General features: G+C 41.1%; 1 protein-coding gene across 3 annotated transcripts in view; it reads right to left on the minus strand.

Moving 5' to 3' along the window:
• GABRA2 (gamma-aminobutyric acid type A receptor subunit alpha2) overlaps nt 1-22,035 on the minus strand; it is a 204,027-nt gene that overhangs the window by 179,886 nt on the left and 2,106 nt on the right. For 2 of the 3 annotated variants that reach the window (XM_056557356.1, XM_056557366.1), the window contains exon 3: nt 20,018-20,136. In XM_056557356.1, coding sequence (XP_056413331.1) covers nt 20,018-20,136 — 119 coding nt within the window. Of the gene's footprint in view, nt 1-19,692; nt 19,929-20,017; nt 20,137-22,035 lie in introns of those variants that run through there. The other variant, XM_056557375.1, reaches the window with a different exon arrangement.

Consider the following 22,035-nt stretch of genomic DNA (forward strand, 5'->3'; position numbering starts at 1 on the left):
GCAGAATAGGAAAAAATTCTCTCTGCAATGGAGATGACTATTGAAAAAGAAAACCTATGCATGGAATCATATTGGCTAGCTCTATCTAGCCATGTGCTAGACCCTAGTTGTTCTGCTGACAGTTCCACTTTAAGTTTTGTCCATGTTTTTTTTTTTTTCTCTTTAACATTTTCTTTTACTTATATGGCTTCTATTTCTTGCTTTTCTTTCATTAAAACACATGGCACTTTTGTATCAACATTTGAATGCAAGGAACATGTAATGTCAAGCATTACAATTATAATAATCTTATAATAATGTTATAATAAAGCACACATGTATATCCCATTAATTTACTAAATTATAAAAATAATAAAGAAAAACAGTAATAGGCATAAAGTGTGTATTTATGTAATATTCTGTTACATTACGTTCTTCTTTTTGTATCTTTCTATTATACCTTGTTTTTGTTCTCCTTCTTTAGGCATCACACACGGTTTTGCTGTACTTCATTAGGCAAGCTAAATTGCCAGGCACAGTAAGGCAAAGTTTCAACTTGTTTTTTTTTTTTTTTTTAATGCAAAGAAAAAAAACGCCACATCTGCCCCATTAAATTTTTTCAGTAAAAAAAACCCTGTGGCCAGATCGTGCCATTTTTCTCCCATAGAAGTCTATGGAAGTGAAAAAACTCCAAGAAAAACGCCATGTGGGTTTTAAGGTTGCTGTTTTTGCAGGCGGTTTTTATTCTTTTTTGGACTTAAGTGATCCAAAAAAGCGATGGAGATATTAAATTTCATAGGGGACCATTAAAAAAAAAAAGATACAGTGGGGATGGACGAAATTTAAAAATTAATACAAATTTTGTTCTAAAATATATAAATTTATAAACAGGGACCAATTTGTGTGGGCGGGCAGGGACCTAAAAATGTAGCCGGCAATATTAAAAATGTAGAAAGGGGCCATTTAATTGTTAAAATAATATATTTTTTCTAATAAATTTTTTGAAACTTTTAATAATGCTTTGTAATTATGTGTTTTATAAAGTGTGTGTGTGTTTTTTTTTACTTTTGTCACTTTTTTAAAACATTTTTTAGATAGTACTACTACTCCCAGCATGGAACAGAAACGCCATAAAAAAAACGCAGGAAAATTATGTGGCGTTTTTTCTGGCGTTTTTTTTTGGAAACTTAGCCTAACAAAGGTAAAAAGGAGCACAATATATCTGCATGATTTTTTTTTTTTTTGACTGGCGGATGCTCCGATGGCAGTAATAAGAGCAAGCTTCCTGCTGTGGCCAACTATGGGTGTCCGCTCATAGCGGCAGATTTTCTGCTGCACATCTGCTATGAGCAGGGACTGTGTCTACATCTGGGAATCGGTCACTATGAGCGCACACACAGAGCTACAGGGAGCTTGCTCTTTGGACTGCCGGTAGCGCATCCGCAGCATGAAATACACTGTGGATGTGATCCTTGGGAAGACTAGATGGGCCGAAGGGTTTTTATCTGCCCTCACATTCTGTGTTTCAACTTCACCAATGTGGAAGATGTTTGTAATGACTCGTCCCAGTTTTGGTCCAAAGGTTTAACATTTTAGGTTCTGGCTTAGCTTTAGTTGCTGTGGTTATACCCTGACCTATCAGTGGGTCAGTCTCTTTAGCCATTCAGATACCTTGTGTGACTACACCTGTTCAGATGCCTATTTAAGCCTTCAGTAGGCTAGTGCACTTTGCCTGTGAAAGAATAGTGTTTCTGGAGCTAGCTTTCTGTATTGTATTCTACTATCTGGTGTTGACTTAGGCTGTGTTTCCCAGATTAACCCCTTACTTTCTGATTAAACATCCCTCTGGTTCTCTCGGTTGTGATTTCAGATTGTTGACTCTGTTGGTTTTTTAGTCTCCCTCTGTATTGCTAGTGTTTGTTAACCTGTTGTATTCCTGACAATTCCCTCACCTGTGACTGAGTATTTTATAGTTTGTTATTTTGACTTGACGCTCCCAGCACGCAGATAGGAAGGGACCGTCATTGTGGTTGTCGATCCGTCATTTAGGGCGTATACACAATAGGAAGGGACAGGGACTGTGGGTGAGTGCAGGACTTTAGCTTTTTCCTGGCCATACGTGACAATGTTTACTTGAATTATGAAATGCCCACCTCCAACCCCTACTGTAAGGCATGTCCCTATCTGACATCTAAAGAGGTTATGCAATATTGCAATTCTTTGCTACTATCTTCAAAAAAGAGTGTCATTCTTGTCCTCAGGCTGTGTGAGGTATTGCAGCTCAATTCCTTCAAAGTTAATTGAGGTGAGTTGTAAGACCACACACAACCTGAGGACAGATGTGGCACTGTTTTTTGAAGAAAGCTGCTGTTTTTCTAATCCTGGATATAACTTTATTAAATAAAAAGGAGGATTCACATTTGTGTGTTTTGGTTCTAAAAACAAATGTTCTTATATATCACATCTGAGCATTGTCACCAAGCGTTTTCATATTCCCACATTAATATTATAATGTGTCACTGAAACAATATAATTTATCTGCTACATGGCTTCGATATAAGTGTTCTACAATTTTTATGTGCATTCAGCACAATACAGAATACAACTTTGCCAATGTACATGACAAATAACATTGAATACCATTAGCTGCTACAATACAACATGTATAACATAACTTTCCTATGATACATACATACATACATTCCACATTTATCCAGCATGCATATTACAAACTAAAAGAGCTGTCTATGTTAAACTAAAGGATACAGTTCACTCGATGAATTCAATTACTTGAAAGGTAATTTCCCCGTACAAGCAACAAATTGATATCTTATCAAGGGAAAGAACGACATACCTAGGAAAGAAGTAACTATTGTGTGATTCATAGCAGTCAAGAAAAAGAAACCTACTGCAATGCAGTAAAATGTTCATTATTGTGTCGCCTCATCCTATTACCATAACTAGGGGGAGGTTATTATTTGGGACTTTCTGCACCTTTTGTTAAAGCTTGTTTTATGCCAGTTCCTATTGCACAAATTCTATTGCACAATGTATGATGTATGATGAATTTGCACAGTTTTTTCCAATGTGTTTTGTAAGCCACCAATTGCGTAACGGAGCTGGATGTGGATCCACTAACATGTGTGGCTGATGACTCGGACCGTATCCGGGAGCGGATTCTAAGATGCCGCTGGTCTTCACCAGAGTCCACCGTAAGGCAGGATGGGCTTTTTGCGGCAGGCGACACCAAGGTCGCTACCCCCGACATGGCTCGACCACGCAGGAGAGAGAGGTGAGTGACTGGCTGGGATTCACATGCAGGCGCGTCCCGCGATGCGAATCCTAGCCCCGCAGTCAGCCGGGGACATTGCGCTCGCGGCCGGTGCAGGCGGCCGGAGCGTGGGACAGAACAGTACCACCCTCTTTGGTCTCCCCCTCTTTTTTGAGGACAGGAACTTGTGGATAAGGTCAGGATCCAGAATGTTGTCCTGCAGTTCCCAAGATCTTTCCTCTGGGCCAAATCCTTCAAAATTTTCTCCTCTGACCAGCTTGGAATCTAAAATTTCTTTGACGACATAAACATCGGAGGTACCAGAGATGGGAGTAGGAGTGATGACTTTTTGGTTATGGATTTATGGATAACAGAGAGAATTCGGGAGGAGGGCGTCTTTTCTTGTCCGCTTGTGATTTCATATGAGTGGTGGCATGCTGAAGAGAGTCACAAGTCTTTTGCCAGATGGAGACAAAGTTCTGCACTTGATCATCGGCCATGGGAACTCCAGAGGAAGTGGACAGGGGTAAAGGAGGACGAGGATGAAGTCCATAGACCATGAAGAAAGGAGAAGACCCAGTGGATTCGGAATCCTTATGGTTGTAGGAAAACTCGGCCCAGGGTAGCAGGTCGGCCCAGTCATCTTGGCGAACGGAAACAAAATGATATAGTCTTCCAAGACCTGGTTTACCCTTTTGACTCGTCCATTGGATTGAGGGTGGTGTCCCGAAAAAAAAATCTAATTTAACTTGAAGGCGTGAACATATGGCCCTCCAACACTTAGCAATAAGTTGGACTCCTCGGTCGGAGACAATATGGGTGGGCAATCCATGCAGGCAGAAGATATGGCAGAGGAACAAGTTGGAAAGCTGTGCTGCAGAGGGTAATCCCGGTAATGGGCCGAAATGAGCCATTTTAGAGAATCGATCCACAACAACCAAAATGACCGTATTTCCGCCAGAAGAGGGAAGATCTGTAATAAAGTCCATAGCAATATCGGTCCAGGGTTGCTCTGGAACTGGCAAAGGATGTAGTAGACCAGCAGGCTTGGAACGAGGGGTCTTGTCCCGGGCACAAACTGAACAAGGATTAGCAGACTTCTTGGTAAGCAAGACGATGGGGCTACCAGAGTGGAGTAGTGAGGAATAAATTGCTGATAGTAATTGGCAAAGCTGAGGAAGCGCTGAATTGCTTTTAAGCCCAAAGGTTGAGGCCAGTCCAGTACTGCGGACAGCTTGTATAATAATATACCCCAGAAATGGAAGACAGTTTTTTTCAAAAGTACATTTCTCCAGTTTAGTGGAGACACTGTAACACTTGATGGAGGTGAGAGCGATGAGACTGGATATTGGGCGAGTAGATGAGTATGTCATCCAAATAAACAACAACACAGGAGTATAGGAGGTCACGAAAAATATAATTGACAAACTCCTGGAAGACTGCTGGAGCATTGCAGAGTCCGAATGGCATCACTAGATACTCGAAGTGACCATCACGAGTTTTAAATGCGGCCTTCCATTCGTCCTCTTCTCGTAAACATATAAAATTATAAGCCCCACAAAGATCCAATTTAGAGAAGATTTTAGCACCTCGCAGACGATCAAACAACTCTGAGATTAAAGGGAGTGGGTAGCGGTTCTTAACTGTAATTTTATTTAGACCTCAGTAGTTGATGCAAGGTCGCAGAGACCCCTATTTCTTTTCCACGAACAAAAAAACGGCATCGGCAGGGGAAAAGGACTTCCTGATAAATCCCTTCTGAAGATTCTCCTGGATGGAATTAGACATGGCCTGAGTTTCAGGAACAGACAAAGAGTAGATTCTGCCCCTGAGAGGTGTGGTGCCAGGCAGCAAATCAATTGGACAATCGTAGAGACGATGTGGTGGTAACACTTCATCTTGCTTTTCACTGAAGACATCAGCATAGTTCTGAAGAAAGGAAGGCAAACCGGGTAGTGGACGAGATGATGGTTCAAATTTTGTGATACTTATGTGGATACAGTTGTAGTTGCAATGCGGACCCCAGCGAAGAACTTCTCCAGTTTTCCAATCCAGGTGAGGAGCATGGAGTTGCAACCACGGTAGGCCAAGCAAGAGAGGAGAAGTAGAATGAGGGAGTGCATAGAAGGACAAGTTCTTCCTATGCAAGACTCCGACCTGCATAATCAACGGTTTTGTGCGATATAGCACGGTACAGTACAGAGGCTTTAACAGGCGGGACACCGGCAGACGATGCCTATGTACTAGGGAATCATCAATAAAATTTCCTGAGGAGCCTGAGTCCAAAAAGGCATGAAGGGAGATGATCTCTTTGGAAGGTAGGAAAAGCTGGACTGTCATTTAAGCGTGGAGATGTGGTATTCAAACCTAGGGAGGCCTCTCCCACAAACCCTAGGTGCGCGCGTTACCCTGTGGCTGAAGACGCAGAGGACAATCTTTTAGGAAGTGATCCGCACTGGTGCAATATAGGCATAGATTCTCGGTTCGTCGGCGAGTCCTTTCCTGTGGGGTCCGGGTAGACCGATCCACATGCATAGCCTCCACTGCGGGAGGCAATGTAGAAGGTTGCGGTGGCTGCTGGAAGACAGGTGCCAGACGAGGAAAGCACCGAGGTTGTGCAGACTCCCTTTCTTGGTGTAGTTACTCACGTCGCTCTGAGAAACGGATATCAATCCGGGATGCCAACTGTATAAGCTCATTCAGATTAGATGGCAATTCCCGGGCAGCGAGGACATCCTTGATTTGACTTGATAATCCTCTCTTGAAAGTGGTGCAAACAGCTTAATCATTCCATGCTAATTCCGATGCCAGGGTACAAAACTGAATGGCATATTCGCCCACAGAGGAGTTGCCCAGAGTAAGACTCAGCAATGCCGTCTCAGCGGAGGAGGCTCGAGCAGGTTCTTCGAAGACACCCCGGAACGCCTAAAGATTGATAGTGAGAGCATCACTGCGATCTCAAAGCGGAGTTGCCCAGGCCAAAGCCCTTCCAGTTAAAAGACTGAGGATGAAGGCCACCTTTGCTCGTTCCGTAGGAAACTGATCCGTCATAAGTTCAATGTGCATAGAGCACTGAGTCACGAAACCACGGCAAGACTTGTGATCCCCCTCATATTTCTCGGGAAGAGACAGATGGAGTTTTGATCCGCAGATGACTGCAGGAGCAGGAGGTGCCACCGGAGCAGGAGGAGGCTGTTGTAGTGACGGTTGCTGCTGAGCAGTTAGCAACTGCTGCATCATGACGGATGACTGGCTCAACTGCTGTGCCTGCTGGGCCAACTGCTGTGACTGGAGTGCCACGATGGAAGCGAGATCCGGATTATCAGGCAGAGGAACCCCAGCGGGGTCTATGGCCGGATCTTGCTGTAATGGAGCTGGATGTGAATCCACTAACCTGTGTGGCTGATGACTTGGACCGTATCGGGGAGCGGAGTCTAAGGTGCTGCTGGTCTTCACCAGAGCCCACTGCAAGGCAGGATGGGCTTGCTGTGGCAGGCGACACCTAGGTCGCTACCCCCAACATGGCTCGACCACGCAAGTAGCTGGGCAAGGCGAGGTACAGAAAGATAAGGTAGTAGCATAGTCAAACATAGCAGAAGGTCACATAGCACGGGACATAACAAATTGAGTATAGTGGAGTTGTACAAAACTGCTGTGTATTTTTAAAAAGTTGCACATAGTAAATGTGATTAAAAACTCCCTACACTTAAACCATGCCTCAATACTGCTGCCTAGCCTCTTTGGTGGAGAGGGTATGAAAATGACTAGAATACAGCAGTGTCAAATTTATTTTATATTCTTTTGACAGTCTCTGTCTATAGTATTTGTCAGCTCAGCAACAACCTGATTCTTCAACATTGCTAGTAAACAGATGGCTCAACTAGTCCTTAAAGGGGTACTCCTCCCCTAGACATCTTATCCCCTATCCAAAGGATAGGGGATAAAATGTCAGATTGCCGGGGTCCCGCTGCTGGGGACCCCCGGGATCTACCATGCAGCACCCACCTTTAGCGGCTTCCGGAACCGCTGGAGGTCCTCAGGCTGAGCCCATCTCAATCACGAGGACAGAGCATAGTGATGTGACGGCTCCGCCCCCGTGTGTCACGCCCCCTCCCATAGGCTTGCATTGAGGGGGCGGAATATGATGTCACACGGGGCGGAGCCGTGATGTCACTATGCTCTGTCCCGGTGATCGGCAGTAATCAGACCCGGAGCGAACATGGAAGATCATGGGGTCCCCAGCGGCGGGACCCCCGCGATCAGGCATCTTATCCCCTATCCTCTGGATAGGGGATAAGATGTCTTAGCGACGGAGTACCCCTTTAACATTTCTCAAGTGTCCTCTTTTGGACTTTGGGCTTAAGTCCCTCTGTCCTTTTTTGCCCCTTACATGGCCCTCTTTTTGACCTGGAGAATTGACATTACACATTTCACCAGAAACGTTCAGGTTCCTAACTATATTAGGCCCCGACATGCATATTATTCCTTCAGGTGCGATTTAAATCACATAGCTGTTATATTCAGATGAATCATGTGATAATATTAAAATAAAAAAGTAATCAGACTCATAGAATGCAGGTGAAAATGGAAGTTTCATACAGTGAATCATAAGTGTTACTCTTTGGTTATCCAAAATGTAGGGTGGTATGCATCCTACATCAACTTTAATACATAGTAAACTAAAAGCCCACTAAAAGCCTACTAACAGAGGAGTCTATTGTTGATGTCACATATGTCTAGCGATCCTGCTCAGTACTGAGCCAGATTTACTGAGCCGGATTACCGGCCACAACTGATGCCCCAAATGATGGCAAATTATATCAGTTGTGTATGGTGCGCTGCCAAGTTATTTCTGAAGGTTGGGCAGGGAAACACTGCAAGATGGAGATATATCTGAACTGTCTCATTGAAATGAATGCAATCACTTTGATCATTTTCCTTCCAGTGCTTTTCTACAGTGGCGGAGGGAAATTGAGCCGCCTCTCTGAACACATGTGACGCCACCCTAAGTAGTCCTCTACATTACATCCCTAAGCTTAGTAGCCCTCTCTATGAATCAGGATGTTGCCTTTGCAGGCTTTCAACAGGTAAAGATAAAAATATGCAAATTCAGAATCAGAGTTGTTTGAACTATTTTCTGATCACTGTATTTTAGTGGGATTTTGGAGATGACAGGGTCCCTTTAACCACTTAAGGACCCAGGGCATACCTGCGTCATAGTGGTTAGGGCCCGGCCTCTAACAACGGCTAATAGAGCGCTATTAACAATTTAGACGCGGTGTTCAAAGTTGATCGCAGCATCAAAAATGAAAGTAAACTACTCCCGGCTAGCTGGCAGACACAAGGATGGTCCTTACCTTCCTCCTGCCTCCCTGATCGCCGAATGACTACTCAGTGCCTGAGATCCAGGCATGAGCAGTCAAGCGGCAGAATCATCGATCAATGTTATCCTATGAGATACCATTGATCACTGTAAAAGATCATTTAGTGCAGTATTATAGCCACTAGAGGGGGGCTATAACACTGCAAAAAAAAAAGGTAAACAAAAAAGTTAATAAAGATCATAAGGATAAGATAATAAAAGTTTGAATCACCCACCTTTTCCCATTTAAAAAAAAACTGTGTTAATAAAAATAAAAATATGTGGCATCGCCACGTGCAGAAATGTCAGAATTATAAAAACATATCGTTAATTAAACCGAAAAGTCCAAAATAGCGTATTTTTGGTCACTTTTTATATCATGAAAAAATGAACAAAAAGTCCGATCAATACAAAAATGGTACCACTAAAAACTTCACATCATGGCACAAAAAATTTGCCCTTATACTACCCCATACACGGAAAAATAAAAAAGTTATAGGGGTCAGAAGATGACAATTTTAAATGTATACATTTTCCTGCATGTAGTTAAGATTTTTTCCAGAAGTATGACAAAATCAAACCTATACAAGTATGGTATAATTTTAATCATATGGACCTACAGAATAAAGAAAAGGTGTAATTTTTACCGAAAAATAGAAAAATTTACTGTGTAGAAATGAAAGCCCCCAAAAGTTACAAAATGGCATTTTTTTTTTTATTTTGTCGCACAATGATTTTTTCTTCCGTTTCACTGTAGAATTTTGGGTAAAATGACTGATGTCATTACAAAGTAGAATTGGTGGCGCAAAAAAATAAGCCATCATATGCATTTTTAGGTGCAACATTGAAAGAGTTATGATTTTTTAAAGGTAAGGAGGAAAAAACGAAAGTGCAAAAATGGAAAAACCCTGAGTCCGTAAGGGGTAAATGAAGAAAACAGGTGGCAAACTGATGTATTTAGAGAGCCATTAACATAGGAACAAATCAAGGCAAACAGGTTTACCAAACAGTATGGAATATAGGATTCAGCCAAAGTCTTTGTGAATTATATGGGTAAAACAGATGCTTCCTTATACTTATCTCCATGGCTCAACACAAACCATGAAACGACTGGCTTTTGCAATACTCAGGAGATGTGAACACTATATGGGGCAAATTTATCAAAATCTGTGCAGAGGAAAAGGAGAGCAGTTGCCCATAGCAACCAATCAGATCACTTCTTTTATTTTTCAGAGGCCTTTTTAAAAATGAAAGAAGCGATCTGATTGGTTGCTATGGGCAACTCAGCAACTTTTCCTCTGCACAGGTTTTGATAAATCTCCCCCTATATGCCTATGCATAGCCACCTAGTGATTTCTGTGAAGCTCATGTAGCTATATTAACCCCTTAAGGAAAATGGACGTACTCCTACGCCCCCGTTTCCGAGTCCTTAAGGACCGAGGACGTAGGAGTACGTCCTGTCCATTCCCGGCCCCCCGCCGCTAGCCGGAGGGTAGCCGGTGCCCGATGCCTGCTGAAATCGTTCAGCAGGCATCGCGGCATATTGCCCAGGGGGGTCATTATGCCCCCCCATGTCGGCGATCGCCGCAGATCGCTGGACAATTCAGTCCAGCGATCTGCGGCGATTCCGGGTCAATCGGGTCTCCAGTGACCCGGTGACCCGAAATTACTGGCTGTTCGGGGCCGTCTCTGAGGGCCCCGAACAGCCAGAGCCTGCAGGGGTGAGGTGGCACTGGTGCCACCTCACGATCGCCCTGATTCGTCGGCCGGATTACCGACCAACCAATCAGGGCGCCTGCTGCGGGTGTCACTCGCGCACCCGCTCCACCCCTCTTCCGGAAGACGTGAGTGGGTGCAGGACGTGCACCCCTGGTGCTGGGGACCCCGATCCCCGGCGTTAATGTTGGGATCGGGGCCCCAGGAGCGACGATGGCGGCGGCGGGACTGACCTGCAGCGTCGATCAAGCAGCAGCAGGAGGTGAGTGACAGCCTCCTGCTGTTGCTTAGCAACAGCTCCCAGCATGCAAAAAGGGCATGCTGGGAGCTGTAGTTATGCAACAGGAGGAGGCAGACCACCACAACTCCCAGCATTCCCTTATGGGCATGCTGGGACTTATGGTTTTGCAACAGCTGGAGGCACATTCTTTCTATGGAAAAGTGTACCTTCAGCTGTTGTGTAACTACAACTCCCAGCTTGCACAAACAGCTAAAGTGCATGCTGGGAGTTGTAGTGGTGCATCTGCTGGTTGCATAACTACAACTCCCAGCATGCTCGTTGGCTGTCGGTGACTGCTGAGAGTTGTAGTTTTGCAACAGCTGAAGGCACACTGAGTTAAGTAGCAAACCAGTGTGTCTCCAGCTGTTGCATAACTACAATCCCCAGCATCCCCAGCCAAAGTAGTATGCCTCCCGCTGTTGCATAACTACAACACCCAGCATGCCCTTCCGCTGTCCGTACATGCTGGGGGTTGTAGCTTTTGCAACAGCTGAAGGCACACTGGTTGCAAAACACTGAGTTTGTTGCCAAACTCAGTGTTTCACAACCAGTGTGCCTCCAGCTGTTGCAAAACTACAACTCCCAGCATGCACTGATAGACTTTACATGCTGGGAGTTGTAGTTTTGCAACAGCTGTATGTTCCCCCCCCCCCCCCAATGTGAATGTACAGGGTACACTCACATGGGCGGAGGATTACAGTAAGTATCCGGCTGCAAGTTTGAGCTGCGGCAAATTTTCTGCCGCTGCTCAAACTGCCAGCGAGAAACTACTGTGAACCCCCCGCCCGTGCGACTGTACCCTAAAAACACAGCCCCCCTCCCCAATAAAAATGAAAAACGTCTGGTACGCCACTATTTCAAAAACGGAGCCTCCAGCTGTTGCAAAACAACTACTCCCATTATTACCAGACAGCCACTGACTGTCCAGGCATGCTGGGACTTTTACAACAGCTGGAGGCACCCTGTTTGGGAATCACTGGCGTAGAATACCCCTATGTCCACCCCTATGCAAGTCCCTAATTTAGGCCTCAAATGCGCATGGCGCTCTCACTTTGGAGCCCTGTCGTATTTCAAGGCAACCGTTTAGGGTCACATATGGGGTATCGCCGTACTCGGGAGAAATTGTGTTACAAACTATGGGGGGTATTTTCTGCTATTACCCTTTTTAAAAATCAAAAATTTTTGAGAAACCAACATTTTAGGTAAATTTTTTTTTTTTTTTTTACATATGCAAAAGTTGTGAATCGCCTGTGGGGTATTAAGGTTCACATTACCCCTTGTTACATTCCCCGAGGGGTCTAGTTTCCAAAATAGTATGCCATGTGGGTTTTTTTTTTGCTGTCCTGGCACCATAGGGGCTTCCTATATGCGGCATGCCCCCAGAGCAAAATTTGCTTTCAAAAAGCCAAATGTGACTCCTCCTCTTCTGAGACCTGTAGTGCACCAGCAGAGCACTTCTCACCCCCATATGGGGTGTTTTCTGAATCGGGAGAAATTGGGCTTCAAATTTTGGGGGGTATTTTCTGCTATTACCCTTTTAAAAAAAATGTAAAAATTTTGGGAAACCAAGCATTTCAGGTAAAAAAAAATGTGTTTTTTTACATATGCAAAAGTCGTGAAACACCTGTAGGGTATTAAGGTTCACATTACCCCTTGTTACGTTCCACGAGGGGTCTAGTTTCCAAAATGGTATGCCATGTGTTTTTTTTTTTGCTGTTCTGGCACCATAGGGGCTTCCTAAATGCGGCATGCCCCCAGAGCAAAATTTGCTTTCAAAAAGCCAAATGTGACTCCTTCTCTTCTGAGACCTGTAGTGCGCCAGCAGAGCACTTTTCACCCCCATATGGGGTGTTTTCTGAATCGGGAGAAATTGGGCTTCAAATTTTGGGGGGTATTTTCTGCTATTATCCTTTTTAAAAATGTAAAATTTTTGGGAAACCAAGCATTTTAGGTAAAACATTTTTTTTTTTTTTTTTACATATGCAAAAGTCATGAATCACCTGTGGGGTATTAAGGTTCACTTTACCCCTTGTTACGTTCCCCGAGGGGTCTAGTTTCCAAAATGGTATGCCATGTGTTTTTTTTTGCTGTCCTGGCACCATAGGGGCTTCCAAAAGGTGACATGCCCCCCAAAAACCATTTGTCGCTCCTTCCCTTCTGAGCCCTCTACTGCGCCCGCCGCACAATTAACATAGACATATGAGGTATGTGCTTACTCGAGAGAAATTGGGTTTCAAATACAAGTAAAAATTTTCTCCTTTTTACCCCTTGCAAAAATTCAAAAATTGGGTCTACAAGAACATGCGAGTGTAAAAAATGAAGATTGTGAATTTTCTCCTTCACTTTTCTGCTATTCCTGTGAAACACCTAAAGGGTTAATACACTTATTGAATGTCATTTTGAATACTTTGGGGGGTTTAGTTTTTATAATGGGGTCATTTATGGGGTATTTCTAATATGAAGACCCTTCAAATCCACTTCAAACCTGAACTGGTCCATGAAAAATAGCGCGTTTGAAAATTTTGTGAAAAATTTCCAAATTGCTGCTGAACTTTGAAGCCCTCTGGTGTCTTCCAAAAGTAAAAACTCATAAATTTTATGATGCAAACATAAAGTAGACATATTGTATATGTGAACCAAAAAATGTTTTATTTTGAATGTCCATTTTCCTTACAAGCAGAGAGCTTCAAAGTTAGAAAAATGCAAAATTTTCATTTTTTTCATCAAGTTTTGGGATTTTTCACCAAGAAAGGATGCAAGTTACCATAAAATTTCACCACTAAGTTAAAGTAGAATATGTCACGAAAAAACAATCTCAGAATCAGAATGATAACTAAAAGCATTCCAGAGTTATTAATGTTTAAAGTGACAGTGGTCAGAATTGCAAAAAACGCTCTGGTCCTTAAGGTGTAAAATGGCCTGGTCCTTAAGGGGTTAAACATAAAACTTTCCAAACACTGACTCTAGCTACGGAATATGTGGAAAGCCTGGATAAAGGCTTCATGAATATATCTATATAGCAGCAAGTAATCAATTTTGCAGGAAAGCAGGTAAAACAGTATTTTTTTTTTTTTTTTTTTTTTTTAACAAATACAAGTTTTCAATGTCATGTTTAACCCCTAGAGGACCCATGATGTAAATGTATGTCAAGGAGTCCTAGGACTTAGCACACCATGACATACATGTATGTCATAAACATGAATCGAGTGCAGGTGCTGTGTCTACTTCATGCGCTTGGGACCTCAATGCAAATGGTGACATCATTGGTCCTGCTGATGTCCACCATTAACCTTTCAGATGCTGTGGTCAATACTGCTCATGGCATCTAATGCAGTTGTGGGCTTTTTTGGGCTCATTGGAGCACCAAAATGATGCAAAAAATGATCCCTCATACAGCTCCATATACAGAAAAATGATTGGGGCTGCAACGATTAATCGATAAAATCGATTTAATTCGATAATGGGATTCGTTGTCAACGAATAATGTTATCGAATAATCGCCCGATTCGTTGTCCGCGGCGGTAGTGAATGAAGGAAGCTGACATGTCCCGCATGTAGGCTTCATTCATTCACCGCCGCCACCCGACATGTCCCCGCTGATGCTCTACTCCTAGCGCAATTAGCGTAGCGCCGGGACATGTCTATTATTTGCTGCTCATCTCTGTACCCGATGGAGATGAACAGCAGAGAATAGACATGTCCCGGCGCTGCGCTAATTGCGCTAGGAGTAGAGCAGCAGCAGGGACATTTCGGGCGGCAGCAGTGAATTGAAGTATCGGGCCAATACTAGCAATTTGCATAGTATCGGGGACTCGTTTAGTGTCCCCGATCCCAAAACAGATACCTGCTTCTCCCGTTCTCCCGTCCGCATCCCTGTCCCATGGAGGAGCATGTGACACACACGTCACTCCACCTCCTCCCCCGCGCCCAGCATAACACTACGGAGGAAGCAGAGTTACGTGTATGTCACATGCTCCTCCATAGATCGCCATGATGCGGACGGGAGAAGGGGCCGAGGACAGCCGCAAGCGAGTGCTATCTACAAGGGTGGGGGCTGCCGTCTACTGGAAGGGCTGCTACTAATGGCTGCTACACATGGGGGTATCTGCAGAGAATTGCACCCTAGTGTAATCTAGAGACACTAGGATGCTATGCTCTGCACACACCCCCATGTGTAAAGTAGTGTAAGTGTGTACTACATGCACACTGCTATACACATGGTAGTATGTGCAGAGCATTGTATCCTAGTGTCTGTACTACAGACACAAGGGTGCAATGCTCTGCATATACCCCTATGTGTATATCAGTAAAAGTGCACACAGCTTTACCCGTGGGGGTTTGTGCAGAGCATTCCACCCTTGTGTCTGTAGTACAGACACAAGGGTGCAATGCTCTGCACATACCCACATGGGTAAAACTGTGTGTATGTAGTACATATACACTGCTATACACATGGGGGTATGTGCAGAGCATTGCACCCTTGTGTCTGTACTACAGACATGGGTCGGGTGCAATGCTCTGCAGTCTGCAAATACCCCCATGTGTATAGGAGTGCTATAGAAAAATTGTAAAGTAAAAACAAATTAAATGTAAATAAACCGCCCCCCCAATAAAAATTAGCTCCACCTTTTCCTATTGCTTTTCCTATATACAAAAATCGTAAAAAAACAAAAAAAAACATTTTTTTACATATCTGATACTGCCACATGGCTAATTGTCTGAACTATTACAATTAAATATTAGTAAATCATTAACATTTTATTTTAATAGTTCAGACAGTTACCCATGCAGCAGTATCAAATGTACGCTGGTTTCTGTACAGGATCATTAATAATGACCCTGTATAGCAACCGAAGTAAACTTTAAAAAAAAAAAAAAAAGTAAAAAATTGCTGTTGTTTGGTCACATCACATGCTAGAATACTTTTAATATGACCAGTGTACATAATTCTTCAAGTAAAATCAGCTGAACCTCTTTTTTTGGCATTTTGAAGTTTTTCCGATTAATCGATTAATCAATAAAATAATCGACAACTAATCAATTATTAAAATAATCGTTAGCTGCAGTCCTAAAAATAATAGAAAGTTATAGGGGTCAGAATAGGAAAATGTTAAGCATATTTATTTTCTTACTAAAACTTTTTTTTAAAGTAGTGCAATAATAGAAAAGCATGTCAACACAGGTATGGTTTTAATCATATTGATCCACAAAATAAAGAAAACATGTCAGTTTTACCATAAAATGCCACAACCAATAATTATTATTCGTTGTGCCATACATTTATAGTAAAAAAATATCAATACATTACTAAGGAAAATTGGTTGCACAAAAAGGGTCTGTAAACGGAAAAATAAAAGAGTTACGTCTCACAAAATGCTAAGAGGAAAAAAGAATGTGTCCTCAAGGGCAATATAGGTCATTAAAGGGTTAAATGTGTAAGTTATGGTGTTAAACGATATTAGTTACAGTACTTTTATTTGTAAGGTTTTTTTTTAGGAAACATGACAAAATCATCCGATAGAATGCAAGGGTTAATGTGGAGATGGGTGACATTTGCGCAATATGATAGATTGTTTTAATTACATGGATTCATGTATTTAACAGATGTATACCGAATTCATGCATTAGCAACATGATTAGCCATATGATTAACACCGCCTGAATATTCTTAAGAGACTTGTTGAAGAGGTTTATAACGACCTAACTGCCACATTCTGTCACATGGCAATAAGGAATCCTATCAAATAATAGCTATATAGAGTAAAATTACTAAATGTATCCATACAGAATACCAAACACCAATCAGCAGTCAATCATAAAAAAAATTGTCTTTCTTAAAATTATTCCCAACTCTAACATATGTAAATAAAGGGGAAAAAAGTCTATACAAATAGTTTTTTTTTATTTTTATTTTTTTATTTAGTTAGTTAACAATTAAAAATAAAACATTTAGTAAAAATTAAGTAAAATTTTCGAAAGAAAAATATACATTCAAGTAAATCAGTAGAACAAAAACAACATATCTCTACTAGAAGCTATACTGTAATAGTAAAGCCTGTAAGCAATGGAAATGCAAACCTTGTTCTCATAACAAATACATGTGCCTCAGGCTTAACAAATACAAATAATGATGTCCTCCGTATAAAGAATACTTAATGATCCTAAGTGTTGGATGACCTAATAGTTACAATAGTGCAGTAGAGCACATGTAGCACATTATTATAGGCATTATGCAGCTAAGTGGAAGACATTTCCGAATAAAATACCATACAAACTTTGTTAGTAGAAAAAAAAAAATTCAGGAAAACATAAAAAAGGTAGGTAAAAACGATTATGAAAGTTACAAATACTGAAAGAAAGGCAAAGAATGCCTCCCTGCCCAGCAAAGCTTACAACCAGTAGAAGATGGCTATAGAAACAGTTATAGTGCTGGTTGTACATACAATGGGTAAATATAACACAGGCAGGGTCATATTGTCCATCTATCTGCTCTATCGAAGGAGCAAAACAACAAAAATAATGGCACAGCCAGGTTTCTTACATGTCAGATACAAAAAGTGCCCAATGGACTTGACTGACATTAAAGGGGTACTCTGGCGCTTAGACATCTTATCCCCTAAGATGCCTGATCGCGGGGGTCCCGCCGCTGGGGAAGCCCGTGATCTTGGCTGAAACACCCACCTTAACGGCTTCTGGAGACGCTGGAGGCTTCGGATCCCAACCACGCGAGAGAAAGAGCGTGATGTCATGACTCCACCCCTGTGTGATGTCACGCCTCGCCCCTCAATGCAAGTCTATGGGAGGGGGCGTCACGCCCCCTCCCATAGGCTTGCATTGAGGGGAAGGAGCGTCACATCACATGGGGAAGAGCCTTGACGTCATAACACTCCGGCCCCGTAATCGACAGTAATCAGACCTGAAGCGAACACGCTTTGGGGACTGATTTTAACGGGGTGCGGCGTGCAAGATCACGGGGGTCCCCAGCGGCGGGACCCCCGCGATCAGGCATCTTATCCCCTATCCTTTGGATAGGGGATAAGCTGTCTAAGCGCCGGAGTACCCCTTTATTGTTTTCAGCATTTTCGTAAGGCTCCTTGTTAAACTTCTGAGGCAGATTTGAACACAACTTATTGCTGCATGAATCAGTCACTCACTCCATTTCTGTACCAGCACTAATATATATATATATATATATCTATATATATATATAGAATTCAAATGGTCTTTGTCTGGATTTTTTGCACTTTTCTGCTATAAAAATCACATACACAGCAGTTTTTGTTTTGTTTTTGAGACATTTTGATGTTTTTGTTCTTTTGTTTTTTTGTTTTGTTTTTTTATGCACCATGCTCTAAGTAGGGTTTTTCTTTCTATAATTTTCTCTACAGGACTTCAAAAATATCAGAAGAAAATGCATTTTACAAATGTAACAAACAACACCATCAACACATAAAATCGTGCTTTAAAGAAAAAGCTTAAAATGTAAAAGAGTTTTTAGCAGCGGTTTTAGAGAAACTAATAGAACTGTGTGCGTGAAACAGGCCTTCAGATAGGAAACTTTTTGGGGAGCTACTGGTTGCTTTTAACTTTCAAGCTACAATAAGCAGTAGATTATTTTGAGCCTCACTATGGGCCTTATTTTGGTCAAAAAAATGCTGAAAGAGGTGTCAAGTCTTACCAACATAATTTCCTCTGAGTGAGTTTGACTCTGACTAAATACTGTGAGAGAACACAACCTTAGTTGTCTACAATCAACAAATCTACACAATTTCTCAGTGTAGCTCTAGCCTAAGGCCAATTTTTGATGACTGTAATAAGACTTCATTTCATCATCTGTATAAGGTTGGTGTTACACACAGCATTTTTTTTTTAAACTGCCACTGCAGTTTTTAAGCCAAAGCCAGAAGTGGATCCAGCAGGAAGAAGAAGTTTATTATAAGTCCTTCCTTTTATATCCACTTCTGACTCCACACCATCTTAACATTTAAAGGGATTGTCTGGGAATTTTTTTTTTTACAGTTAAATGTTCTCAGTCTGGGTAAAAACTAAAGGAAATGTGTACTCACCTGCCTTGATTCCCTCACTGACCTTGTTCCAATGGTGCCCTATCCTACTGCACAACACATCCTGGTCTCGGTACTGACACGAGGAAGAGCCCATTCAGCCAATCATTGGGTGAGACAGGTGACCACTGTGGCTAGTAATTGGTTGAGGGACACTTCCAGGATGTGCTGTGCATTTGGACTGGGCACTGTAGGAATGGCAGCCACGTATGGAGACAGATGACTACACAATTTTATTGTTTTTACCCCAAACTGAGGACACTTACCTTAAAAACAATCCCTAAACCAGGATTTTAAGTTACCAAACAACATACATTATCTCAAAACATAACTATTATTTTTAACATATAACATTTTAACTTAAAAAAAGGATGAAACCTGAAGAAAAGGTTCTAGAGCAAGATCTACTGCAGTCTACAGACTTCTTAACACCATTGCCAAAGCATGTCAAAGCTAAAAGGAAAAATGACTGTCTACACTGCAGCAGACCTACTGATCACAATATAATTTCATTCCGTTTCATAGAAGACCCCAAATTAAACTTCACTTCACACATTAACAATTTCAGATTTCCTACTGTTAGATTGCTTCTCTACAATGTTATACTCAAATTGCTAAGTGTAAATGACATGTACAATGCTGGTTCTGACCCAACAATAGTAATTCAAAAGCTCTTTACAAAAATGTAAATATTAAAACAGCTGAATAAAAAAGAGTGATACATAGACAAACATATGCTACTTTTTTATTACCCTAAGGGAGAATGTGCAGTATAGGTGTAGCTGAGATGAATGTGTCACATCACTCTCTTACATAAAAATGATGTAAGGCAAAATAATGCTATATGCATTCTTCAGTTATACATGACAGAATCCGGATTAAATGCTTCCGTTGAGGCCACAGTTACACCTATAGAGTTAATATACATCAGCATATACAGAGTGTCAACTGATGACTATAGAAAGCAAAATAATGGGCAATAATACACATACAGAAGTATAGTGAGGAAGCAAATACTCACCAGTCCCCTACTATGATATAGTAGTGAAGTCGATGGCTTTCTATGTATATGCCCCCATATACCGTATTAATCTCAACAGAAACCAATGGCTAAAATCAGCTTTTCCTTAATTCAGTGAGTACAAAGTTGTAGAAGTGCTAAATGTATAGTCATGTTCACCTTTTACTAGCACTATAGGTTTGCCGTCCTGTTCTTAGAGTCAACATTTACAAGCTTTTCCTGCCATTGCACACCAGCTGGAGATCCATAGAGCACATGCATTAAATCCATATATTGCGCAGTGATATTATAATAAAACATATATCTAAAATTCACGAAATATTACCTCCTAATCCAGGCCTCAGACGGTTATCATATCCATCCAGGAGTCTGTCTAGAATTCTTGTGAATATGGTGATGTTATTTTTTGCATCATCATCCATTACATTGTCTGCTAACACTTGCCTGTACAGGAATAAATACATGTTAAGGGTTAACATATGGGAAATGATGTATGACATATAACACGAATGAGTAAAGCCAACGCTGTTGGATGATTTAGCAAATTATTACACGAGAAGGTGGGGGGCACAAATCACCTTAGTATGAAGAGTCATAACAATATATTTTATAGTGATATTTATTGTACAATGCAGTATAGGATCAATGGCACAATACCAGTAATACAGTAATGATCATGTGTGATTACAGAATGCTATACATGACTGCTAAAAGTGTGTCTGTTACTAAAATTTCACTGTACAATATATTTAATAAAAGCATAAAGTTTAGATAATATATTTACTACTTTTTAAACAGGTGAGGGTTTATGATGATGGAGATATAGCTAGAGATTTTGATACTTTTGAAAAAATAAAAGTGTGGCATTCAAGGGAGACGGAAATGTTGTTGTCTGGTAACGCATCTCTAGATTCATCTCTACCTTGAATAAAGTTATTAAAATACTATTTATTATATATTTAAAATGCAAAAATAAAAAGGAAATCCTAAGGAGTAGATTTCGGTGATAAAAATGAGGTCTTGCCATGGAAAAAGATAAGAAAAACAAAATGATGATTATTATTGCTGTTGTTATTATTATTATTATTATTGTTGTTGTAGATTTCGGTGATAAAAATGAGGTCTTGCCATGGAAAAAGATAAGAAAAACAAAATGATGATTATTATTGTTGTTATTATTTTTATTATTGTTGTAGATTTCGGTGATAAAAATAAGGTCTTGCCATGGAAAAAGATAAGAAAAACAAAATAATGATTATTATTGTTGTTGTTATTATTATTATTATTATTATTGTTGTAGATTTCGGTGATAAATATGAGGTCTTGCCATGGAAAAAGATAAGAAAAAAGGGGCTAAAGAAACTAAATTATTATTGTTTTTATTTTTATTATTATTATTATTATTATTATTATCATCATTATTATATATCTGGTATATGAATTATGTTTTGCAAAAATCTCATACCAACTTTCCTGTTACTTAAACACACGTCCTAAGCATCCTATAGCTTGTGTAAATATGCAAAATAGCCGAAATAAAAAAAAAAGGTGGGCTTGCAAATAAGTACGAATAAAAATAACAGGCTGTGCCTTCTGTTCTGAACCATAATAAAATGCTAATTACATTTAATGTTCCGGGCTCAGCTGAGATATTTTGGACATTTTTAGATTTTTTTTTTTTAAGGAATTGAGCAATTCATAAAGCCTCACAAAGAAGGTCTAAATGATCCCCTTTGCTAAATATGTGTAAGGAACATTGCAGATAAATATAAGCTGGAACACAAAGAAAACACTTGCTATGTATTTATGTTGCCATTATAAACCAACAAAACAATGAGCAAAAAAGTTGCCTAATAAAAGCAGCCACTGTTTGTGTTGGAGCTGGCATTGTACACTAACGCCACCTAGAGGTCCTTGGTAGAGATATTTTGTCTACTTTTCCAGGGACAAGACTGTTTCGAATAAATACTATAGTAACCTCACGTAGCATGACAGTAATTTCAGACACCTTTCCTTGCACGTTCATACATTGCATACGGGTAAATAAAGTTAGTGGTGCACATGTAGACTGGGCCGCAGTATAATATGGTGAAAGCCATTTACAGTGGATAATGAACACATACTCAATAGGAAACACTGCTCCCGACAGATAACAGCTTGAGGGCATTGTGTTCTTGTAACATTACCGAAGCCCACATTCTTTAGAGTTATGTCACTTTCCCAAGCATAGTGCTCCATGGAGATCTCCATTGCTAAGGGCCAGTGTCAGATGTGTAAGAATTAAAATACCAGCATGACTAGCATCTAAAACCCGGCTACAATAACTCAGCAGGGCAGTGCTTC

The sequence above is a fragment of the Hyla sarda genome, chromosome 1 (genome assembly GCF_029499605.1).
Source record: "Hyla sarda isolate aHylSar1 chromosome 1, aHylSar1.hap1, whole genome shotgun sequence".
NCBI lineage: Eukaryota > Metazoa > Chordata > Amphibia > Anura > Hylidae > Hyla > Hyla sarda.